Raw genomic sequence first — 22,910 nt, 5'->3', positions numbered from 1 at the left:
CTACGGCTCCTCCTGCTGAGAGAGAGCTGCTGCTACGGCTCCTGCTGAGAGAGAGCTGCCTCTACGGCTCCTCCTCCTGAGAGAGAGCTGCCTCTACGGCTCCTCCTGCTGAGAGAGAGCTGCCTCTACGGCTCCTCCTGCTGAGAGAGAGCTGCCTCTACGGCTCCTCCTGCTGAGAGAGAGCTGCCTCTACGGCTCCTCCTGCTGAGAGAGAGCTGCCTCTACGGCTCCTCCTGCTGAGAGCTGCTCCTCCTCCTGCTGAGAGAGCTGCCTCTACGGCTCCTCCTGCTGAGAGAGAGCTGCCTCTACGGCTCCTCCTGCTGAGAGAGAGCTGCCTCTACGGCTCCTCCTGCTGAGAGAGAGCTGCTGCTACGGCTCCTCCTGCTGAGAGAGAGCTGCTGCTACGGCTCCTCCTGCTGAGAGAGCTGCCGCTACGGCTCCTCCTGCTGAGAGAGAGCTGCTGCTACGGCTCCTCCTGCTGAGAGAGCTGCCGCTACGGCTCCTCCTGCTGAGAGAGAGCTGCTGCTACGGCTCCTCCTGCTGAGAGAGAGAGCTGCTGCTACGGCTCCTCCTGCTGAGAGAGAGCTGCTGCTACGGCTCCTCCTGCTGAGAGAGAGCTGCTGCTACGGCTCCTCCTGCTGAGAGAGCTGCTGCTACGGCTCCTCCTGAGAGAGAGCTGCTGCTACGGCTCCTCCTGAGAGAGAGCTGCTGCTACGGCTCCTCCTGAGAGAGAGCTGCTGCTACGGCTCCTCCTGAGAGAGAGCTGCTGCTACGGCTCCTCCTGCTGAGAGAGAGAGCTGCTGCTACGGCTCCTCCTGCTGAGAGAGAGCTGCTGCTACGGCTCCACCTGAGAGAGAGCTGCTGCTACGGCTCCTCCTGAGAGAGAGCTGCTGCTACGGCTCCTCCTGAGAGAGAGCTGCTGCTACGGCTCCTCCTGCTGAGAGAGAGCTGCCTCTACGGCTCCTCCTGCTGAGAGAGAGCTGCCGCTACGGCTCCTGCTGAGAGAGAGCTGCCGCTACGGCTCCTCCTGCTGAGAGAGAGCTGCCGCTACGGCTCCTCCTCCTGAGAGAGAGCTGCCTCTACGGCTCCTGCTGCTGAGAGAGAGCTGCCTTTACGGCTCCTCCTGCTGAGAGAGAGCTGCCTCTACGGCTCCTCCTGCTGAGAGAGAGCTGCCTCTACGGCTCCTCCTGCTGAGAGAGAGCTGCCTCTACGGCTCCTCCTGCTGAGAGAGAGCTGCCTCTACGGCTCCTCCTCCTGAGAGAGAGCTGCCTCTACGTCTCCTCCTGCTGAGAGAGAGCTGCTGCTACGGCTCCTCCTGCTGAGAGAGAACTGCTGCTACGGCTCCTCCTCCTGAGAGAGAGCTGCCTCTACGGCTCCTCTTGCTGAAAGAGAGCTGCTGCTACGGCTCCTCAAATCATTGCGCAACAATTCTAAATGCAATCTTATATTTAAAACCATTTTGATGGCCACGATTTAAAAAATAGCTACTATTTTTATTTCTCAACTGGTTATTGAAGCTTGTTCCCCATTAGCCTTTCAAGTGCTTAGCCTGCCTACCGTTGCCTATCAGCACGGCAAACACCACTTTGCAATGAGCTGGAGGCAGTATGCATTTTGAAAACATATGCTTAATTGGTTGAAACCTTAAAATATGTTACTTCATATTATGAGGCATGTCTTAAATTGCTTCAAAGTAGCAAAGCCAAAATTAATTTCTAGAAACGTGGTGGCAATTATTTTATAAAGACTTGCCTTTGAAACCATTCACTTTTTTCTCTCATTTTCTATTGGTTTTCAAATCAACTTTCTTTCATTGTCCAGCAGCCAAAGGCACAATCCTACTCATATTAGCATCCCATGCTAGTTGTTGATAATCCTAGTCATATTAGCATCTCATGCTAGTTGTTGATAATCCTAGTCATATTAGCATCCCATGCTAGTTGATGATAATCCTAGTCATATTAGCATCCCATGCTAGTTGATGATAATCCTAGTCATATTAGCATCCCATGCTAGTTGATGATAATCCTAGTCATATTAGCATCCCATGCTAGTTGATGATAATCCTAGTCATATCAGCATCTCATGCTAGTTGATGATAATCCTAGTCATATTAGCATCCCATGCTAGTTGATGATAATCCTAGTCAAATCAGCATCCCATGCTAGTTGATGATAATCCTAGTCATATTAGCATCCCATGCTAGTTGATGATAATCCTAGTCATATTAGCATCCCATGCTAGTTGATGATAATCCTAGTCATATTAGCATCTCATGCTAGTTGATGATAATCCTAGTCATATTAGCATCCCATGCTAGTTGATGATAATCCTAGTCATATTAGCATCTCATGCTAGTTGATGATAATCCTAGTCATATTAGCATCCCATGCTAGTTGATGATAATCCTAGTCATATTAGCATCCCATGCTAGTTGATGATAATCCTAGTCATATCAGCATCTCATGCTAGTTGATGATAATCCTAGTCATATTAGCATCCCATGCTAGTTGATGATAATGAACCCCTGCTGTAGAGGACCAGGAGTAGACCAGGGAACTAATGAACCCCTGCTGTAGAGTACCAGGAGTAGACCAGGGAACTAATGCTGTAGAGGACCAGAAGTAGACCAGGGAACTAATGAACCCCTGCTGTAGAGGACCAGGAGTAGACCAGGGAACTAATGCTGTAGAGGACCAGAAGTAGACCAGGTGTTTTTAAACAGACAGCCTTACCCAGAGGGTTTTACCCTATAGGATTTCAAGTGTTTGTGTGTGTGTGGGGTGGGGGGTGGGGGGGGCTGTATCTGCAGAGACCCATTGACTCACACTGATATGACTAATAGGTGGATAAATCCCCTGATCTAATAGGTGGATAAAGCCCCTGCTCCACTGATCTAATAGGTGGATAAGTCCCCTGCTCCTCTGATCTAATAGGTGGATAAATCCCCTGCTTCACTGATCTAATAGGTGGATAAATCCACTGATCTAATAGGTGGATAAAATGGGTGGATAAGTCCCCTCCCCTGATCTAATAGGTGGATAAATCCACTGATCTAATAGGTGGATAAATCCCCTGCTTCACTGATCTAATAGGTGGATAAATCCACTGATCTAATAGGTGGATAAATCCCCTGCTCCTCTGATCTAATAGGTGGATAAATCCCCTGCTTCACTGATCTAATAGGTGGATAAATCCACTGATCTAATAGGTGGATAAATCCCCTGCTCCTCTGATCTAATAGGTGGATAAACCCCCTGCTCCTCTGATCTAATAGGTGGATAAATCCCCTGCTTCACTGATCTAATAGGTGGATAAATCCACTGATCTAATAGGTGGATAAATCCCCTGCTCCACTGATCTAATAGGTGGATAAATCCCCTGCTCCTCTGATCTAATAGGTGGATAAATCCCCTGTTCCTCTGATCTAATAGGTGGATAAATCCCCTGCTCCTCTGATCTAATAGGTGGATAAACCCCCTGCTCCTCTGATCTAATAGGTGGATAAATCCCCTGCTTCACTGATCTAATAGGTGGATAAATCCCCTGCTCCTCTGATCTAATAGGTGGATAAATCCCCTGCTCCACTGATCTAATAGGTGGATAAATCCCCTGCTCCTCTGATCTAATAGGTGGATAAATCCCCTGTTCCTCTGATCTAATAGGTGGATAAATCCCCTGCTCCTCTGATCTCTGATCTAATAGGTGGATAAATCCCCTGCTCCCCTGATCTCTGATCTAATAGGTGGATAAATCCCCTTGCTCCACTGATCTAATAGGTGGATAAATCCCCTGTTCCACTGATCTAATAGGTGGATAAATCCCCTGATCTAATAGGTGGATAAATCCCCTGCTCCACTGATCTCTGATCTAATAGGTGGATAAACCCCCTGCTCCACTGATCTAATAGGTGGATAAATCCCCTGCTCCTCTGATCTAATAGGTGGATAAATCCCCTGCTCCACTGATCTAATAGGTGGATAAATCCCCTGCTCCTCTGATCTAATAGGTGGATAAACTCCCTGCTCCACTGATCTAATAGGTGGATAAATCCCCTGCTCCACTGATCTAATAGGTGGATAAATCCCCTGCTCCTCTGATCTAATAGGTGGATAAATCCCCTGCTCCACTGATCTAATAGGTGGATAAATCCCCTCCTCCGTTGATGCTGTGTGACTACAGGCGGCGTAGGTATTAACCCCACGGTCTTCCCTTTTTCCCCAGCTCTCTGGTGATCATCAGTACTCTGGACGGTCGTATCTCCGCTCTAGACCCCTACAACCAGGGACGCAAACAGTGGGACCTAGACGTAGGGTCAGGATGTCTGGTCTCATCCAGCCTCAGCAAACCAGAGGTAACCTATGACATAACATATAACCTATGACATAGCCTATTACATATAACCATTGACAACCTATGACTTAACCTATAGCTTATGACATAACATATAACCTATGACATAACATATAGCCTATGACATAACATATAGCCTATGACATAACATATAGCCTATGACATAACCTATCACAACCTATGACATAACATGTGACGTAACATATAGCCTATGACCTATAACCTGTGATATAACCTATAACCTATGACAACATATGACCTATGACCTATGATATAACCTATAACCTATGACATAACATATAACACAGGCCCAGATCCACTCCTTTCACTGGAACAGGCCCAGATCCACTCCTTTCACTGGAACAGGCCCAGATCCACTCCTTTCACTGGAACAGGCCCAGATCCACGCCTTTCACTGGAACAGGCCCAGATCCACTCCTTTCACTGGAACAGGCCCAGATCCACTCCTTTCACTGGAACAGGCCCAGATCCACTCCTTTCACTGGAACAGGCCCAGATCCACAGGCCCAGATCCACTCCTTTCCTTTCACTGGAACAGGCCCAGATCCACACCTTTCACTGGAACAGGCCCAGATCCACTCCTTTCACTGGAACAGGCCCAGATCCACTCCTTTCACTGGAACAGGCCCAGATCCACTCCTTTCCCTGGAACAGGCCCAGATCCACTCCTTTCCCTGGAACAGGCCCAGATCCACTCCAGATTTCCCTGGAACAGGCCCAGATCCACTCCTTTCACTGGAACAGGCCCAGATCCCACCTTTCCTGGAACAGGCCCAGATCCACAGGCCCAGATCCCTCCTTTCACTGGAACAGGCCCAGATCCACTCCCACTCCTTTCACTGGAACAGGCCCAGATCCACTCCTTTCACTGGAACAGGCCCAGATCCAGGCCCAGATCCACTCCTTTCACTGGAACAGGCCCAGATCCACTCCTTTCACTGGAACAGGCCCAGATCCACTCCTTTCCCTGGAACAGGCCCAGATCCACTCCTTTCACTGGAACAGGCCCAGATCCACTCCTTTCACTGGAACAGGCCCAGATCCACTCCTTTCACTGGAACAGGCCCAGATCCACTCCTTTCACTGGAACAGGCCCAACACGCCTTTCACTGGCCCAGATCCACGCCTTTCACTGGAACAGGCCCAGATCCACGCCTTTCACTGGAACAGGCCCAGATCCACCTTTCCCTTTCTTTCCCTGGAACAGGCCCAGATCCACACTCTCCTTTCACTGGAACAGGCCCAGATCCACTCCTTTCACTGGAACAGGCCCAGATCCACTCCTTTCACTGATCCACGCCTTTCACTGGAACAGGCCCAGATCCACGCCTTTCACTGGAACAGGCCCAGATCCACGCCTTTCACTGGAACAGGCCCAGATCCACACCTTTCACTGGAACAGGCCCAGATCCACTCCTTTCACTGGAACAGGCCCAGATCCACTCCATTCACTGGAACAGGCCCAGATCATTCACTGGAACAGGCCCAGATCCACTTCACTGGAACAGGCCCAGATCCACTCCTTTCACTGGAACAGGCCCAGATCCACTCCTTTCACTGGAACAGGCCCAGATCCACTCCTTTCACTGGAACAGGCCCAGATCCACTCCTTTCCCTGGAACAGGCCCAGATCCACACCTTTCACTGGAACAGGCCCAGATCCACGCCTTTCACTGGAACAGGCCCAGATCCACGCCTTTCACTGGAACAGGCCCAGATCCACGCCTTTCACTGGAACAGGCCCAGATCCACTCCATTCACTGGAACAGGCCCAGATCCACTCCTTTCACTGGAACAGGCCCAGATCCACTCCATTCACTGGAACAGGCCCAGATCCACTCCATTCACTGGAACAGGCCCAGATCCACTCCATTCACTGGAACAGGCCCAGATCCACTCCATTCACTGGAACAGGCCCAGATCCACTCCATTCACTGGAACAGGCCCAGATCCACTCCTTTCACTGGAACAGGCCCAGATCCACTCCTTTCCCTGGAACAGGCCCAGATCCACTCCTTTCTCTGGAACAGGCCCAGATCCACTCCTTTCCCTGGAACAGGCCCAGATCCACACCTTTCCCTGGAACAGGCCCAGATCCACACCTTTCACTGGAACAGGCCCAGATCCACGCCTTTCACTGGAACAGGCCCAGATCCACGCCTTTCACTGGAACAGGCCCAGATCCACTCCATTCACTGGAACAGGCCCATATTACGGACTACAAAGGTAAACCCAGACACAAGCTGCCCAGTGACGCGAGCCTACCATGCTCGCTTCGAGGCAAGCAACACTGAAGCATGCACGAGAGCACCAGCTGTTCTGGATGACTGTTTGATAACGCTCTTGGTAGCCAATGTGAACACAACCTTTAAACAGGTCAACATTCACAAAGCTGCTGGGCCGAATGGATTACCAGGACTTGTACTCACGGCCCGGACCAACTGTCGAGTGTCTTCGCTGACATTTTCAACCTCTCCCTGACCGAGTCTGTAATACCTACAGTGGGGAGAACAAGTATTTGATACACTGACGATTTTGCAGGTTTTCCTACTTACAAAGCATGTAGAGGTCTGTGATTTTTATCATAGGTATACTTCAACTGTGAGAGACGGAATCTAAAACAAAAATCCAAAAAATCGCTTTCTATGATTTTTAAGTAATTCATTTGCACGACATAAGTATTTGATCACCTACCAACCAGTAAGAATTCTGGCTCTCACAGACCTGTTAGCTTTTCTTTAAGAATCCCTCCTGTTCTCCACTCATTACCTGTAATTATCTGCACCTGTTTGAACTCGTTACCTGTATAAAAGACACCTGTCCACACATTCAATCAAACAGACTCCAACCTCTCCACAATGGCCAAGACCAGAGAGCTGGTCATCAGGGATACAATTTTAGACCTGTACAAGGCTGGGATGGGCTACAGGACAATAGGCAAGCAGCTTGGTGAGAAAGCAACAACTGTTGGCACAATTATTAGAAAATGGAAGAAGTTCAAGATGACGGTCAATCACCCTCGGTATGGGGCTCCATGCAAGATCTCACCTCGTGGGGCATCAATGATCATGAGGAAGGTGAGGGATCAGCCCAGAACTACACGGCAGGACCTGGTCAATGACCTGAAGAGAGCTGGGACCACAGTCTCAAAGAAAACCATTAGTAACACACAACGCCCTCATGGATTAAAATCCTGTAGCGCACGCAAGGTCCCCCTGCTCAAGCCAGCGCATGTCCAGGCCCGTCTGACGTTTGCCAATGACCATCTGGATGATCCAGAGGATGAATGGGAGAAGGTCATGTGGTCTGATGAGACAAAATAGAGCTTTTTGGTCTAAACTCCACTCGCCGTGTTTGGAGGAAGAAGAAGGATGAGTACAACATCCCAACCGTGAAGCATGGAGGTGGAAACATCATTATTTGGGGATGCTTTTCTGCAAAAGGGACAGGATGACTGCACCGTATTGAGGGGAGGAAGGATGGTGCCATGTATCGCGAGATCTTGGCCAACAACCTCCTTCCCTCAGTAGGAGCATTGAAGATGGGTCTTGGCTGGGTCTTCCAGCATGACAACGACCCGAAACACACAGCCAGGGCAAGTAAGGAGTGGCTCCGTAAGAAGCTTCTCAAGGTCCTGGAGGGGCCTAGCCAGTCTCCAGACCTGAACCCAATAGAAAATCTTTGGAGGGAGCTGAAAGTCCGTATTGCCCAGCGACAGCCCCGAAACCTGAAGGATCTGGAGAAGGTCTGTATGGAGGAGTGGGCCAAAATCCCTGCTGCAGTGTGTGCAAACCTGGTCAAGAACTACAGGAAACGTATGATCTCTGTAATTGCAAACAAAGGTTTCTGTACCAAATATTAAGTTCTGCTTTTCTGATGTATCAAATACTTATGACATGCAATAAAATGCTAATTAATTACTTAAAAATCATACAATGTGATTTTCTGGATTTTTGTTTTAGATTCCGTCTCTCACAGTTGAAGTGTACCTATGATAAAAATTACAGACCTCTACATGCTTTGTAAGTGGGAAAACCTGCAAAATCGGCAGTGTATCAAATACTTGTTCTCCCCACTGTACATGTTTCAAGCAGACCACTATAGTCCCTGTGCCCACGCACTACATAACCCCCCGCACTACATAACCCCACGCACTACATAACCCCCCGCACTACATAACCCCACCCGCACTACATAACCCCACACGCACTACATAACCCCACGCACTACATAACCCCACGCACTACATAACCCCCCCACGCACTACATAACCCCCACACTACATAACCCCACACACTACATAACCCCACACACTACATAACCCCACACACTACATAACCCCACGCACTACATAACCCCCCGCACTACATAACCCCCCGCACTACATAACCCCACGCACTACATAACCCCCGCACTACATAACCCCCCGCACTACATAACCCCACACGCACTACATAACCCCCACGCACTACATAACCCCACACTACATACCCACTACATAACCCCCACACGCACTACATAACCCCCACACGCACTACATAACCCCACGCACTACATAACCCCACACGCACTACATAACCCCACACGCACTACATAACCCCACGCGCACTACATAACCCCACGCGCACTACATAACCCCACACGCACTACATAACCCCACGCGCACTACATAACCCCACACGCACTACATAACCCCACACGCACTACATAACCATACACTGCATAACCCCACACACTACATAACCCCACACATATAATATAACCTATAACATACAACTAGTGGGACCTAAACGAAGACGTAGGGTCAGGATGTCTGGTCTCGTCCAGCCTCAGCAAACCACGGAGTGTACAACACATTAGGACAGACTGACCAGGTGAAAGCTATGATCCCTTATTGATGTCATTTGTTAAATCCACTTCAATCGGTGTAGATGAAGGGGAGGAGACGGGTTAAAGAAGGACTTTTAAGCCTTGAGACAATAGAGACGTGTATGTTCAGACATTAACCCCCATGTTCAGACATTAACCCCCATGTTCAGACATTCACCCCCATGTTCAGACCTTAACCCCCATGTTCAGACATTAACCCCCATGTTCAGACATTCACCCCCATGTTCACCCCCATGTTCTGACATTAACCCCCATGTTCAGACATTCACCCCCATGTTCAGACATTCACCCCCCATGTTCAGACATTCACCCCCATGTTCAGACATTCACACCCCATGTTAACCACCCCCATGTTCACCCCATGTTCTGACATTCCCCCATGTTCTGACATTCACCCCCCATGTTCTGACATAACCCCCCCCATGTTCAGACATTCACCCCCATGTTCAGACATTCACCCCATGTTCAGACATTCACCCCCATGTTCAGACATTCACCCCCATGTTCTGACATTCACCCCCATGTTCAGGGACCCCCATGTTCAGGTGACATTACCCCCCATGTTTGACATTCATTTGTTCAGACATTCACCCCCATCGGTTCACCCCCAAGACATTCACCCCCATGTTCTGAAGGACCCCCATGTTCAGACATTCACCCCCATGTTCAGACATTAACCCCATGTTCAGACATTCACCCCCATGTTCAGACATTCACCCCCATGTTCAGACATTCACCCCCATGTTCAGACATTCACCCCCATGTTCAGACATTAACCCCATGTTCAGACATTCACCCCCATGTTCACCCCCATGTTCTGACATTAACCCCCATGTTCTGACATTCACCCCCATGTTCAGACATTCACCCCCATGTTCAGACATTCACCCCACCCCATGTTCAGACATTCACCCCCATGTTCAGACATTCACCCCCATGTTCTGACATTCACCCCATGTTCACCCCCATGTTCTGACATTCACCCCCATGTTCTGACATTCCCCATGTTCTGACATTCACCCCCATGTTCACTCCCCCATTCAGACATTCACCCCCCATGTTCCCCATGTTCAGACATTCACCCCCATGTTCAGACATTCACCCCCATGTTCTGACATTCACCCCCATGTTCTGACATTCACCCCCATGTTCAGACATTCACCCCCATGTTCAGACATTCACCCCCATGTTCAGACATTCACCCCCATGTTCTGACATTAACCCCCATGTTCTGACATTCACCCCCATGTTCAGACATTCACCCCCATGTTCTGACATTCACCCCCATGTTCACCCCCATGTTCAGACATTCACCCCCATGTTCAGACATTCACCCCCATGTTCAGACATTCACCCCCATGTTCTGACATTAACCCCCATGTTCTGACATTCACCCCCATGTTCAGACATTCACCCCCATGTTCAGACATTCACCCCCATGTTCAGACATTCACCCCCATGTTCTGACCCCCATGTTCTGACATTCACCCCCATGTTCAGACATTCACCCCATGTTCAGACATTCACCCCATGTTATACTATCTGTTGTGGGGACTTTTCTGGATGTTAAGTTCCCACAAGGATAGAAGAACAGACACAGGCGCACACACACACACACACACACACACACACACAGGCACGCATAGGCACACACACACACACACACACACAGGCACGCATAGGCACACAGACACACACACAGGCACGCATAGGCACACAGACACAGACACACACACACGCACGCATAGGCACACAGACACACACACACACACACACACAGAGACACACAAAAACAGGCTTACGCCTACACAGAAACAGTTGAAAGGCTATAGAGTGAAGAGTAGCCTGCAGATAGACCAGTGGGCTGTTTTAAAAACACACCCTCTGGGTAAGGCTGTCTGTTTTAAAAACACACCCTCTGGGTAAGGCCGTCTGTTTTAAAAACACACCCTCTGGGTAAGGTTGTCTGTTTTAAAAACACACCCTCTGGGTAAGGCTGTCTGTTTTAAAAACACCCTCTCTGGGTAAGGCCGTCTGTTTTAAAAACACCCTCTCTGGGTAAGGCTGTCTGTTTTAAAAACACCCTCTCTGGGTAAGGCTGTCTGTTTTAAAAACACACCCTCTGGGTAAGGCTGTCTCTAAGTAGTGGACTGTTTGACAAGGGGCCCGGTGTGACGAGGGGCCCGGTGTGACGAGGGGCCCTGTGTAACGAGGGGCCCTGTGTGACGAGGGGCCCGGTGTGACGAGGGGCCCGGTGTGACGAGGGGCCCGGTGTGACGAGGGGCCCGGTGTGAGACGAGGGGCCCGGTGTGAGACGAGGGGCCCGGTGTGAGACGAGGGGCCCGGTGTGAGACGAGGGGCCCTGTGTGAGACGCCCTAGGAATACCATTGTATCTCATGTTATTGTTCTACATTCTAAAGCCTAAATGTCCACAAGCTTTAGACTAGCTGCAGAGGGAGTGCATGTCGGTCTGTCAGACAGTCATTGTGAATAAGAATTTGTTCTCAACGGACCTGCCTGGTAAAATAAAGGTACAAAGAAAATATGGGTGAGGGGACGTAGAGAATTTGCCAGCGTTAGTGTGTTGACACGAGAGCATCTCATACCTTCTCACCCGTTCAAATCCCCAGCTCCCTGGGATGCCCGACCAAGGGATCCATCGCTTTGATTGTCCCAGAGCCCCAGCTGGCCCCTCCCCCAGCCCAAAGCTATGCAACAGTACGGTGTGATAGGCGGTCGGCACGGTGTCCCTCAAGCACCAGTCTGCTTGGTGATTAGGAGGGTTGCCCCCGCACCATTGGTTGTTAGGGCCGTGCAGGGAGGAGCAGTCACCTATAGGAGCACACAGAATATTGAGGAGAGAGAGAGATGGGGAGGGGATCAACTAGAATATTGAGGAGAGAGAGATGAGGAGGGGACCAACTAGAATGTTGAGGAGAGAGAGATGAGGAGGGGACCAACTAGAATGTTGAGGAGAGAGAGAGAGAGATGGGGAGGGGACCAACTAGAATATTGAGGAGAGAGAGATGAGGAGGGGACCAACTAGAATGTTGAGGAGAGAGAGAGAGACGGGGAGGGGATCAACTAGAATATTGAGGAGAGAGAGATGAGGAGGGGACCAACTAGAATGTTGAGGAGAGAGAGAGAGATGGGGAGGAGATGAACTAGAATGTTGAGGAGAGAGAGAGAGATGGGGAGGGGACCAACTAGAATATTGAGGAGAGAGAGATGAGGAGGGGACCAACTAGAATGTTGAGGAGAGAGAGAGAGACGGGGAGGGGATCAACTAGAATATTGAGGAGAGAGAGATGAGGAGGGGACCAACTAGAATGTTGAGGAGAGAGAGATGGGGAGGGGACCAACTAGAATATTGAGGAGAGAGAGATGAGGAGGGGACCAACTAGAATGTTGAGGAGAGAGAGAGAGATGGGGAGGGGACCAACTAGAATATTGAGGAGAGAGAGATGAGGAGGGGACCAACTAGAATATTGAGGAGAGAGAGAGAGATGGGGAGGGGATCAACTAGAATATTGAGGAGAGAGAGAGACAGGGAGGGGACCAACTAGAATGTTGAGGAGAGAGAGAGAGACGGGGAGGGGATCAACTAGAATGTTGAGGAGAGAGAGAGAGAGATGGGGAGGGGACCAACTAGAATATTGAGGAGAGAGAGAGAGATGGGGAGGGGATCAACTAGAATGTTGAGAGAGAGAGAGAGATGGGGAGGGGATCAACTAGAATGTTGAGAGAGAGAGAGAGAGATGGGGAGGGGACCAACTAGAATGTTGAGGAGAGAGAGACTGGGAGGGGATCAACTAGAATGTTGAGTAGAGAGAGAGAGAGAGATGGGGAGGGGATCAACTAGAATGTTGAGGAGAGAGAGAGATGGGGAGGGGACCAACTAGAATGTTGAGGAGAGAGAGACTGGGAGGGGACCAACTAGAATGTTGAGGAGAGAGAGATGGGGAGGGGACCAACTAGAATGTTGAGGAGAGAGAGAGAGATGGGGAGGGGACCAACTAGAATATTGAGGAGAGAGAGAGAGATGGGGAGGGGACCAACTAGAATATTAAGGAGAGAGAGAGAGATGGGGAGGGGACCAACTAGAATGTTGAGGAGAGAGAGAGATGGGGAGGGGACCAACTAGAATGTTGAGGAGAGAGAGAGATGGGGAGGGTACCAACTAGAATGTTGAGGAGAGAGAGAGATGGGGAGGGGACCAACTAGAATGTTGAGAGAGAGAGAGATGGGGAGGGGACCAACTAGAATGTTGAGGAGAGAGAGAGATGGGGAGGGGACCAACTAGAATATTGAGGAGAGAGAGAGATGGGGAGGGGACCAACTAGAATGTTGAGGAGAGAGAGAGATGGGGAGGGGACCAACTAGAATGTTGAGGAGAGAGAGAGATGGGGAGGGGACCAACTAGAATATTGAGGAGAGATGGGGAGGGGACCAACTAGAATGTTGAGGAGAGAGAGAGAGATGGGGAGGGGACCAACTAGAATATTGAGGAGAGAGAGAGATGGGGAGGGGATCAACTAGAATGTTGAGGAGAGAGAGATGGGAGGGGATCAACTAGAATGTTGAGTAGAGAGAGAGAGAGAGATGGGGAGGGGATCAACTAGAATGTTGAGGAGAGAGAGAGACCAACTAGATGGGGATGGGGGGGACCAACTAGAATGTTGAGGAGAGAGAGAGAGACTGGGGAGGGGACCAACTAGAATGTTGAGAGAGAGAGATGGGGAGGGGACCAACTAGAATGTTGAGGAGAGAGAGAGAGATGGGGAGGGGACCAACTAGAATATTGAGAGAGAGAGAGAGATGGGGAGGGGACCAACTAGAATATTAAGGAGAGAGAGAGAGATGGGAGGGGACCAACTAGAATGTTGAGAGAGAGATGGGGAGGGACCAACTAGAATGTTGAGGAGAGAGAGAGATGGGGAGGGGACCAACTAGAATGTTGAGGAGAGAGAGAGATGGGGAGGGGACCAACTAGAATGTTGAGGAGAGAGAGAGATGGGGAGGGGACCAACTAGAATGTTGAGGAGAGAGAGAGAGATGGGGAGGGGACCAACTAGAATATTGAGGAGAGAGAGATGGGGAGGGGACCAACTAGAATGTTGAGGAGAGAGAGAGATGGGGAGGGGACCAACTAGAATGTTGAGGAGAGAGAGATGGGGAGGGGACCAACTAGAATATTGAGGAGAGAGAGATGGGGAGGGGACCAACTAGAATGTTGAGGAGAGAGAGAGATGGGGAGGGGACCAACTAGAATATTGAGGAGAGAGAGAGATGGGGAGGGGATCAACTAGAATGTTGAGGAGAGAGAGAGATGGGGAGGGGACCAACGAGAATATTGAGAGAGAGAGAGATGGGGAGGGGATCAACTAGAATGTTGAGGAGAGAGAGATGGGGAGGGGATCAACTAGAATGTTGAGGGAGAGAGATGGGGAGGGGACCAACTAGAATGTTGAGGAGAGAGAGATGGGGAGGGGACCAACTAGAATGTTGAGGAGAGAGAGATGGGGAGGGGACCAACTAGAATGTTGAGGAGAGAGAGAGATGGGGAGGGGACCAACTAGAATGTTGAGGAGAGAGAGAGATGGGGAGGGGACCAACTAGAATGTTGAGGAGAGAGAGAGAGAGATGGGGAGGGGACCAACTAGAATGTTGAGGAGAGAGAGAGATGGGGAGGGGACCAACTAGAATATTGAGGAGAGAGAGAGAGAGATGGGGAGGGGACCAACTAGAATGTTGAGGAGAGAGAGAGATGGGGAGGGGACCAACTAGAATATTGAGGAGAGATGGGGAGGGGACCAACTAGAATGTTGAGGAGAGATGGGGAGGGGACCAACTAGAATGTTGAGGAGAGATGGGGAGGGGACCAACTAGAATGTTGAGGAGAGAGAGAGAGATGGGGAGGGGACCAACTAGAATGTTGAGGAGAGATGGGGAGGGGACCAACTAGAATGTTGAGGAGAGATGGGGAGGGGACCAACTAGAATGTTGAGGAGAGATGGGGAGGGGACCAACTAGAATGTTGAGGAGAGAGAGATGGGGAGGGGACCAACTAGAATATTAAGGAGAGAGAGATGGGGAGGGGACCAACTAGAATGTTGAGGAGAGAGAGAGAGATGGGGAGGGGACCAACTAGAATATTGAGGAGAGAGAGATGGGGAGGGGACCAACTAGAATATTGAGGAGAGATGGGGAGGGGACCAACTAGAATGTTGAGGAGAGATGGGGAGGGGACCAACTAGAATGTTGAGGAGAGATGGGGAGGGGACCAACTAGAATGTTGAGGAGAGAGAGATGGGGAGGGGACCAACTAGAATGTTGAGGAGAGAGAGATGGGGAGGGGACCAACTAGAATGTTGAGGAGAGATGGGGAGGGGACCAACTAGAATGTTGAGGAGAGAGAGATGGGGAGGGGACCAACTAGAATGTTGAGGAGAGAGAGATGGGGAGGGGACCAACTAGAATGTTGAGGAGAGAGAGATGGGGAGGGGACCAACTAGAATGTTGAGGAGAGAGAGATGGGGAGGGGACCAACTAGAATATTGAGGGAGAGAGAGATGGGGAGGGGATCAACTAGAATGTTGAGAGAGAGAGAGATGGGGAGGGGACCAACTAGAATGTTGAGGAGAGAGAGATGGGGAGGGGACCAACTAGAATGTTGAGGAGAGAGAGAGATGGGGAGGGGACCAACTAGAATGTTGAGGAGAGAGATGGGGAGGGGACCAACTAGAATGTTGAGGAGAGAGAGAGAGAGATGGGGAGGGGACCAACTAGAATGTTGAGGAGAGAGAGAGATGGGGAGGGGACCAACTAGAATATTGAGGAGAGAGAGAGAGAGAGATGGGGAGGGGACCAACTAGAATGTTGAGGAGAGAGAGAGATGGGGAGGGGATCAACTAGAATATTGAGGAGAGATGGGGAGGGGACCAACTAGAATGTTGAGGAGAGATGGGGAGGGGACCAACTAGAATGTTGAGGAGAGATGGGGATGGGGGGACCAACTAGAATGTTGAGGAGAGAGGAGAGATGGGGAGGGGACCAACTAGAATGTTGAGGAGAGATGGGGAGGGGACCAACTAGAATGTTGAGGAGAGATGGGGAGGGGACCAACTAGAATGTTGAGGAGAGATGGGGAGGGGACCAACTAGAATGTTGAGGAGAGAGAGATGGGGAGGGGACCAACTAGAATATTGAGGAGAGAGAGATGGGGAGGGGACCAACTAGAATGTTGAGGAGAGAGAGAGAGATGGGGAGGGGACCAACTAGAATATTGAGGGAGAGAGAGATGGGGAGGGGGACCAACTAGAATGTTGAGCAGAGAGAGAGAGATGGGGAGGGGACCAACTAGAATATTGAGGAGAGAGAGATGGGAGGGGACCAACTAGAATATTGAGGAGAGATGGGGAGGGGACCAACTAGAATGTTGAGGAGAGATGGGGAGGGGACCAACTAGAATGTTGAGGAGAGATGGGGAGGGGACCAACTAGAATGTTGAGGAGAGAGTGATGGGGAGGGGACCAACTAGAATGTTGAGGAGAGAGAGATGGGGAGGGGACCAACTAGAATGTTGAGGAGAGAGAGATGGGGAGGGGACCAACTAGAATGTTGAGAGAGAGAGATGGGGAGGGGACCAACTAGAATGTTGAGGAGAGAGAGATGGGGAGGGGACCAACTAGAATGTTGAGGAGAGAGAGATGGGGAGGGGACCAACTAGAATGTTGAGGAGAGAGAGAGAGATGGGGAGGGGACCAACTAGAATATTGAGGAGAGAGAGAGACGGGGAGGGGATCAACTAGAATGTTGAGAGAGAGAGAGATGGGGAGGGGACCAACTAGAATGTTGGAGAGAGAGAGATGGGGAGGGGACCAACTAGAATGTTGAGGAGAGAGAGAGATGGGGAGGGGACCAACTAGAATGTTGAGGAGAGAGAGAGATGGGGAGGGGACCAACTAGAATGTTGAGGAGAGATGGGGAGGGGATCAACTAGAATGTTGAGAGAGAGAGAGATGGGGAGGGGACCAACTAGAATGTTGAGGAGAGAGAGAGATGGGGAGGGGATCAACTAGAATGTTGAGGAGAGAGAGAGAGAGATGGGGAGGGGACCAACTAGAATGTTGAGGAGAGAGAGAGATGGGGAGGGGACCAACTAGAATGTTGAGGAGAGAGAGAGATGGGGAGGGGATCAACTAGAATGTTGAGGAGAGAGAGATGGGGAGGGGATCAACTAGAATGTTGAGGAGAGAGAGATGGGGAGGGGACCAACTAGAATATTGAGGAGAGAGAGAGACAGGGAGGGGATAAACTAGAATGAGGAAAGAGAGACTGGGAGGGGAGGGGATCAACTAGATTGTTGAGGAGAGATGGGGAGGGGATCAACTAGACACCATTGTCTGTAGAAATGAGCTGTCATTTCAAAAGAGAGCAATGGAGGAAGAGAGGGAATGTAGGGGGGAGGAAGATGGAGAGATGCCGGTGTGGAGTGAGTCATGCGAGGGGGTATGGAGGGAGGGGGAGGTGGTGAGTGTGATTAGGATGAGGTAATGCTTTAGCCCAGGGATGATGTCATCCCACAGCCCAGACCCCCCAAACACATACTTTATGCACCCAGTGGGGACCTAAAATGTATTTCCATTCAAAATCCTATTTTCTCTAACCACTTCACCCTAAACTTAACTCCTAAACACCTAATTCTAGCCTTAACCTTAACCGTAATCTAAACCTAACCCTAATATTAACCTAAACCTAACTCCTAATTGTGACCCTAAAACTATCCCCATAACTTAAAATAGCCCTTCCACTCATGGGGATGTGGGAAATGTCCCCATCAGGGACAATTTTCCTTGTTTTACTACCCTTGTGGGGAATTTTGGGGATTTCAGGTCCCCAGGAAGATAGTATCACTCACTCTCAGGACCCCAGGAAGATAGATAGTATCACTCACTCTCAGGACCCCAGGAAGATAGTAGTATCACTCACTCTCAGGACACCAGGAAGATAGTATCACTCACTCTCAGGACCCCATGAAGATAGATAGTATCACTCACTCTCAGGACACCGGGAAGATAGTATCACTCACTCTCAGGACACCAGGAAGATAGATAGTATCACTCACTCTCAGGACCCCATGAAGATAGATAGTAACACTCACTCTCAGGACACCAGGAAGATAGATAGTATCACTCACTCTCAGGACCCCATGAAGATAGATAGTAACACTCACTCTCAGGACACCAGGAAGATAGTAGTATCACTCACTCTCAGGACACCAGGAAGATAGTATCACTCACTCTCAGGACCCCATGAAGATAGATAGTATCACTCACTCTCAGGACACCATGAAGATAGTATCACTCACTCTCAGGACACCAGGAAGATAGATAGTATCACTCACTCTCAGGACCCCATGAAGATAGATAGTAACACTCACTCTCAGGACACCAGGAAGATAGATAGTATCACTCACTCTCAGGACACCAGGAAGATAGATAGTATCACTCACTCTCAGGACACCAGGAAGATAGATAGTAACACTCACTCTCAGGTCTCCAGGAAGATAGATAGTATCACTCACTGTGAAACATGGATGTTTTTATTCTGTAAATAATAGCCTGATGAGATCAGTGAATCATTAACATGTGTTTTCCCTCCGTCTCCTCCAGGTTCTCGTGTTGGTTATTAACTGGTGTCCCTGTTTCAACAAGTGTTGAATGAATTAATAGATGCTATAATTTCTGTACCTGTCTCCGTCTCCAGGTGTTTGGTAATAAGATGTTCATCCCATCATTGGACGGAGAGTTGTTCCAGTGGAATAGAGACAGAGAGAGCATGGAAGCTGTTCCCTTCAGTGTCGAGTCTCTCCTGGAGTCGTCCTTTCGCATCGGGGAAGACACTGTCCTGGTGGGGGGAAAGAGTCTCACGAGCTACGGTCTGGGAGCCTACAGCGGCAAGGTGAGACGTCAGAGGTTAGGTCCTGGTGGGGAGGCAAGACCCTGACCACTTACAGTCTAGGAGTCTACAGTGGCAAGGTCAGAGGTTAGGTCCTGGGAGTTGGCAGATTGGCGGTACCATAACCACATCTTTCCGTAGTGGTCCAACCGTTCAGATGCTACAGATGTTTTCGCGAGACTGATTTGCTGTTTGTCTCCTGGTCTGACAAACACCGCTGTAGCTCTGGCCACCTTCCACCCCTGTAGCTCTGGCCACCTTCCACCCCTGTAGCTCTGGCCACCTTCCACCCCTGTAGCTCTGGCCACCTTCCACCCCTGTAGCTCTGGCCACCTTCCACCCCTGTAGCTCTGGCCACCTTCCACCCCTGTAGCTCTGGCCACCTTCCACCCCTGTAGCTCGGCCACCTTCCACCCCTGTAGCTCGGCCACCTTCCACCCCTGTAGCTCGGCCACCTTCCACCCCTGTAGCTCGGCCACCTTCCACCCCTGTAGCTCGGCCACCTTCCACCCCTGTAGCCACCTTCCACCCCTGTAGCTCGGCCACCTTCCACCCCTGTAGCCACCTTCCACCCCTGTAGCTCGGCCACCTTCCACCCCTGTAGCCACCTTCCACCCCTGTAGCTCGGCCACCTTCCACCCCTGTAGCCACCTTCCACCCCTGTAGCCACCTTCCACCTTCCACCCCTGTAGCCACTCTTCCACCCCTGTAGCCACCTTCCACCCCTGTAGCTCTGGCCACCTTCCACCCCTGTAGCTCTGGCCACCTTCCACCCCTGTAGCTCTGGCCACCTTCCACCCCTGTAGCTCTGGCCACCTTCCACCCCTGTAGCTCTGGCCACCTTCCACCCCTGTAGCTCGGCCACCTTCCACCCCTGTAGCTCGGCCACCTTCCACCCCTGTAGCTCGGCCACCTTCCACCCCTGTAGCTCGGCCACCTTCCACCCCTGTAGCTCCACCCCTGGCCACCTTCCACCCCTGTAGCTCGGCCACCTTCCACCCCTGTAGCCACCTTCCACCCCTGGCCACCTTCCACCCCTGTAGCCACCTTCCACCCCGGCCACCTTCCACCCCTGTAGCCACCTTCCACCCCTGTAGCCACCTTCCACCTTCCACCCCTGTAGCCACCTTCCACCCCTGTAGCTCGGCCACCTTCCACCCCTGTAGCTCGGCCACCTTCCACCCCTGTAGCTCTGGCCACCTTCCACCCCTGTAGCTCTGGCCACCTTCCACCCCTGTGGCTCGGCCACCTTCCACCGCTGTAGCTCGGCCACCTTCCACCCCTGTAGCTCTGTGGCCACCTTCCACCCCTGTAGCTCGGCCACCTTCCACCACTGTAGCTCTTCCACCTTCCACCCCTGTAGCTCTGGCCACCTTCCACCCCTGTAGCTCGGCCACCTTCCACCCCTGTAGCTCGGCCACCTTCCACCCCTGGCCACCTTCCACCCCTGTAGCTCGGCCACCTTCCACCCCTGTAGCTCTGGCCACCTTCCACCCCTGTAGCTCTGGCCACCTTCCACCCCTGTAGCTCGGCCACCTTCCACCCCTGTAGCCACCTTCCACCCCTGTAGCCACCTTCCACCCCTGTAGCTCGGCCACCTTCCACCCCTGTAGCTCGGCCACCTTCCACCCCTGTAGCCACCTTCCACCCCTGTAGCTCGGCCACCTTCCACCCCTGTAGCCACCTTCCACCCCTGTAGCTCGGCCACCTTCCACCCCTGTAGCTCGGCCACCTTCCACCCCTGTAGCCACCTTCCACCCCTGTAGCTCGGCCACCTTCCACCCCTGTAGCTCGGCCACCTTCCACCCCTGTAGATCGGCCACCTTCCACCCCTGTAGCCACCTTCCACCCCTGCTCGGCCACCTTCCACCCCAGCTCGGCCACCTTCCACCCCTGTAGCTCGGCCACCTTCCACCCCTGTAGCCACCTTCCACCCCTGTAGCTCGGCCACCTTCCACCCCTAGCTCGGCCACCTTCCACCCCTGTAGCCACCTTCCACCCCTGTAGCTCGGCCACCTTCCACCCCTGTAGCCACCTTCCACCCCTGTAGCTCGGCCACCTTCCACCCCTGTAGCTCGGCCACCTTCCACCCCTGCCACCTTCCACCCTGTAGCTCGGCCACCTTCCACCCCTGTAGCTCGGCCACCTTCCACCCCTGTAGCTCGCCACCTTCCACCCCTGTAGCTCAGCCACCTTCCACCCCTGTAGCTCGGCCACCTTTCCACCCCTGTAGCCACCTTCCACCCCTGTAGCCACCTTCCACCCCTGCTCGGCCACCTTCCACCCCTGTAGCTCGGACACCTTCCACCCCTGCTCGGCCACCTTCCACCCCTGTAGCCACCTTCCACCCCTGTAGCCACCTTCCACCCCTGTAGCCACCTTCCACCCCTGTAGCTCTGGCCACCTTCCACCCCTGTAGCTCGGCCACCTTCCACCCCCCTGTAGCCACCTTCCACCCCTGTAGCTCGGCCACCTTCCACCCCTGTAGCTCGGCCACCTTCCACCCCCACCTTCCACCCCTGCTCTGGCCACCTTCCACCCCTGTAGCTCTGGCCACCTTCCACCCCTGTAGCTCTGGCCACCTTCCACCCCTGTAGCTCGGCCACCTTCCAGATGCTGAAGGCCGACATTTGCGGATGCAGTGGATTCAGACACAGCCCATGCAAAAAAAAAAAACCAAACTGATATTTCTACCTGAAACAAACACATTTTGACAGATTTTTTTATTATGATATTCAAATATGAAACTCTTCTGTTAAAACTTTTGGCTCCATCTGACTACTGTGTGCCGCCATCTTGATAACTTGTCTTCAATGGCATCACTTGAATGGTTCGTCTGACAGGCTGCCCAAACTACACTGAACAAAATCATAGAGTTGGTCCCACGTTTCATGAAATTAAAGATCCCAGAAATGTTCCAAACGCAAAAAAATATGATTTCTCTCAAATGTTGGGCACAGATTTGTTTCCAACCCTGTTTAGTGAGCGTTTCTACCTTTCCAAAATAAACTATCCACCTGACAGGTGTGGCATATCAAGAAGCTGATAAAACAGCATGATCATTACACAGGTGCACCTTGTGCTGGGGACAATAAAAGGCCACTCTATAATGTGCTGTTTTGCCACACAACACAATGCCACAGATGTCTCATGTTTTGAGGGAGCGTGCAGTTGTCATACTGACTGCAGCATAAAAAGACTCCACCAGAACTGTCGCCAGGTAATCTAATGTTATTTTTGTTCAGTGTACAGGTGTCTTTTTAAAGGCTGTATCCTGTTAGAGACTAGCCAGGTAACATGGCATGAATGAAGCTGTGCAAGGTGGGCTATCACAGCCAGCTAGTCCAAAACCACGGCAAGCTCGGCTATCATTGGTGGATATTGTGCTAGCTAGTGAGGTTAGCGGAACAGCTTGCTACCGTGCAGGGTTTCACTATGGATTATGGATTTCACTACGTAGCATCATTTGGTACATCTCACAACTAGCTGGGATTGATTTAATATGACTGTTAACAGCCCTACATGTCTGGAGCTAACTCTTTCAGAACAGACAGACAGCTAGCTAGCTAGATAGATAGATTTTAATACTCCTTTTTCTAGCTAGCCGTGTCTAGCCCAGCTAGCTAGCCTCTACTATGTTTGGCACATCTGAAGACCCCGGCTGTAAACCATGTTGAATACCGTT

General features: G+C 51.2%; 1 protein-coding gene across 1 annotated transcript in view; it reads left to right on the top strand.

Moving 5' to 3' along the window:
• Positions 1-22,910, top strand: part of eif2ak3 (eukaryotic translation initiation factor 2-alpha kinase 3) — a 101,608-nt gene that overhangs the window by 28,784 nt on the left and 49,914 nt on the right. Inside the window, 2 exon segments of the mRNA XM_065025976.1 lie at positions 4,225-4,354; positions 19,034-19,228. Coding sequence (XP_064882048.1) covers positions 4,225-4,354; positions 19,034-19,228 — 325 coding nt within the window.

Source organism: Oncorhynchus nerka, linkage group LG12, assembly GCF_034236695.1.
Source record: "Oncorhynchus nerka isolate Pitt River linkage group LG12, Oner_Uvic_2.0, whole genome shotgun sequence".
NCBI classification, from domain to species: domain Eukaryota; kingdom Metazoa; phylum Chordata; class Actinopteri; order Salmoniformes; family Salmonidae; genus Oncorhynchus; species Oncorhynchus nerka.
Note: the sequence above shows the minus strand (reverse complement) of the source record. Positions and strands in the feature narration are given on the sequence as shown.